This window comes from Penaeus monodon, chromosome 34, assembly GCF_015228065.2.
Source record: "Penaeus monodon isolate SGIC_2016 chromosome 34, NSTDA_Pmon_1, whole genome shotgun sequence".
In the NCBI taxonomy this organism is placed as follows: domain Eukaryota; kingdom Metazoa; phylum Arthropoda; class Malacostraca; order Decapoda; family Penaeidae; genus Penaeus; species Penaeus monodon.
Genome location: NC_051419.1, coordinates 18,260,107 through 18,261,603, shown reverse-complemented (window position 1 = coordinate 18,261,603; position 1,497 = coordinate 18,260,107). Strand labels below are relative to the sequence as shown.

General features: G+C 43.0%; 1 protein-coding gene across 1 annotated transcript in view; it reads left to right on the top strand.

Annotated features, from left to right (window-relative positions):
* The window catches only part of LOC119594624 (zinc metalloproteinase nas-4-like), a gene marked incomplete in the record, with an annotated part of 4,595 nt that extends 3,280 nt beyond the window's left edge, over window positions 1-1,315 (top strand). The window contains 4 exon segments of the mRNA XM_037943676.1: window positions 125-280; window positions 403-571; window positions 688-807; window positions 909-1,315. Of these exon segments, the coding sequence (XP_037799604.1) occupies window positions 125-280; window positions 403-571; window positions 688-807; window positions 909-1,030 (567 nt within the window).
* Window positions 1,316-1,497: the final 182 nt, after the last annotated feature.

Here is a 1,497-nt window from a genome sequence, read left to right as displayed (position 1 = left end):
ACTGTTTTCCCTTTTTATCTACTAAGTTATTTGATCATGCAAAATCAAAAACATCAACAAGGTATAAAGGAAAATAACCTAGAGGAAAGGTAACCTCCCACTTTTTCCCTTTTTTACATTTCAGAAAACTACCGCTGTCACACAAGACTTGGGTCTGTCATATGACTACGATTCAATCATGCACTATGGCCCCTATGCTTTCGCTGTCAACAGACATTACCCGACGATCACGCCCAGGCGGAGCGGTGCCACCATAGGCCAGAGAAACGGCTTCTCAAAGGTATGTATCAGTCACATTTGTGAAAGTTTACGCTGGATTTCTACTTAACAGTCAGTCATTTCGGGAACACACCCGCCCACCCAGCATCAATATCACGAATTAAATCCTGAAATACTTTTCAGTTGGACATCCAAGGACTCAACCTGCTGTATAGGTGCTCAGGGAAGCCTGTACCACCTACGGCTTGTGTCGATAGCCATGCGAACTGTGCTTCCTGGGCCAGTCTCGGTTACTGCAGAACCAACCCTGCCTATATGTCAACGAGTTGCAAGAAGTCATGCAACATTTGCGGTAAGTATTTTCGGCCTTGTAGTCTGTAATTAAATCTGCTTAAAATGTAAGTGGATAAAACAAATTTTCGAATGTAAAAAGAGTAGATACTTACCTCATCTTCCATTTCCTAGCAGGTGGTGGCTCTGGATGTGTGGATAAAGGGCCTCACTGCACTAGCTGGGCAGCCAAGGGGGAATGCCAGCGAAATTCAGCCTATATGTCCCTGATGTGTAAGAAGGCTTGCAGCCTCTGTGGTGAGTGATTCGGACATTAGCATGGCGAACAGATTTTCTCTCTCTATTCTGAATGCTCCGTTGTCTTCCCCTTCCCTAACTTTTCCATTTGCCTCCCTCAGGAGTGGGGGTTTCATGCAGCAACGAGAGCCAGCACTGTCAGGACTGGGCCCGGAAGGGGGAGTGCCAGCGGAATCCGGCCTATATGCGTCAGTTCTGCTCCAAGGCGTGTGGCCTCTGCTGAAGACCTTCTGATGCGATGGATCGACAACTGGCTCTGCAAATAGAAAAACAAATGTTCAAATAATTATCTTCTTTTAAGTATTCGTGTATACTTTCGTGGCTAGCTACTTTTCTTGTCTTCCAATTCAGACAAGTAGATATAATACATATATCTTCCCTAAACTGTTTGAAAAATCGGGCATGAATGTTATTCCAGTGGGAAACTTATAACCATTCATGCATCATAGAACACAATCTTACCTCATTTTTATAGAAAGATGTTTTACAATAAAAGCTTTTAGACTAGAAATTCTTTCTATAAATGACATAAATTAACAGGGATGGCGAGTGGAAATTTTATTGCTCCATTTCAAACACATATTTCCTTTCAAATAAGAGCAAAAAGAGCAGCGCATATTCATCCCCCGTAAAAAAGCGATAAAATCTAAGCGGGTCTGTGGCTACTTATGGAGCAATCTCAATGTGTGC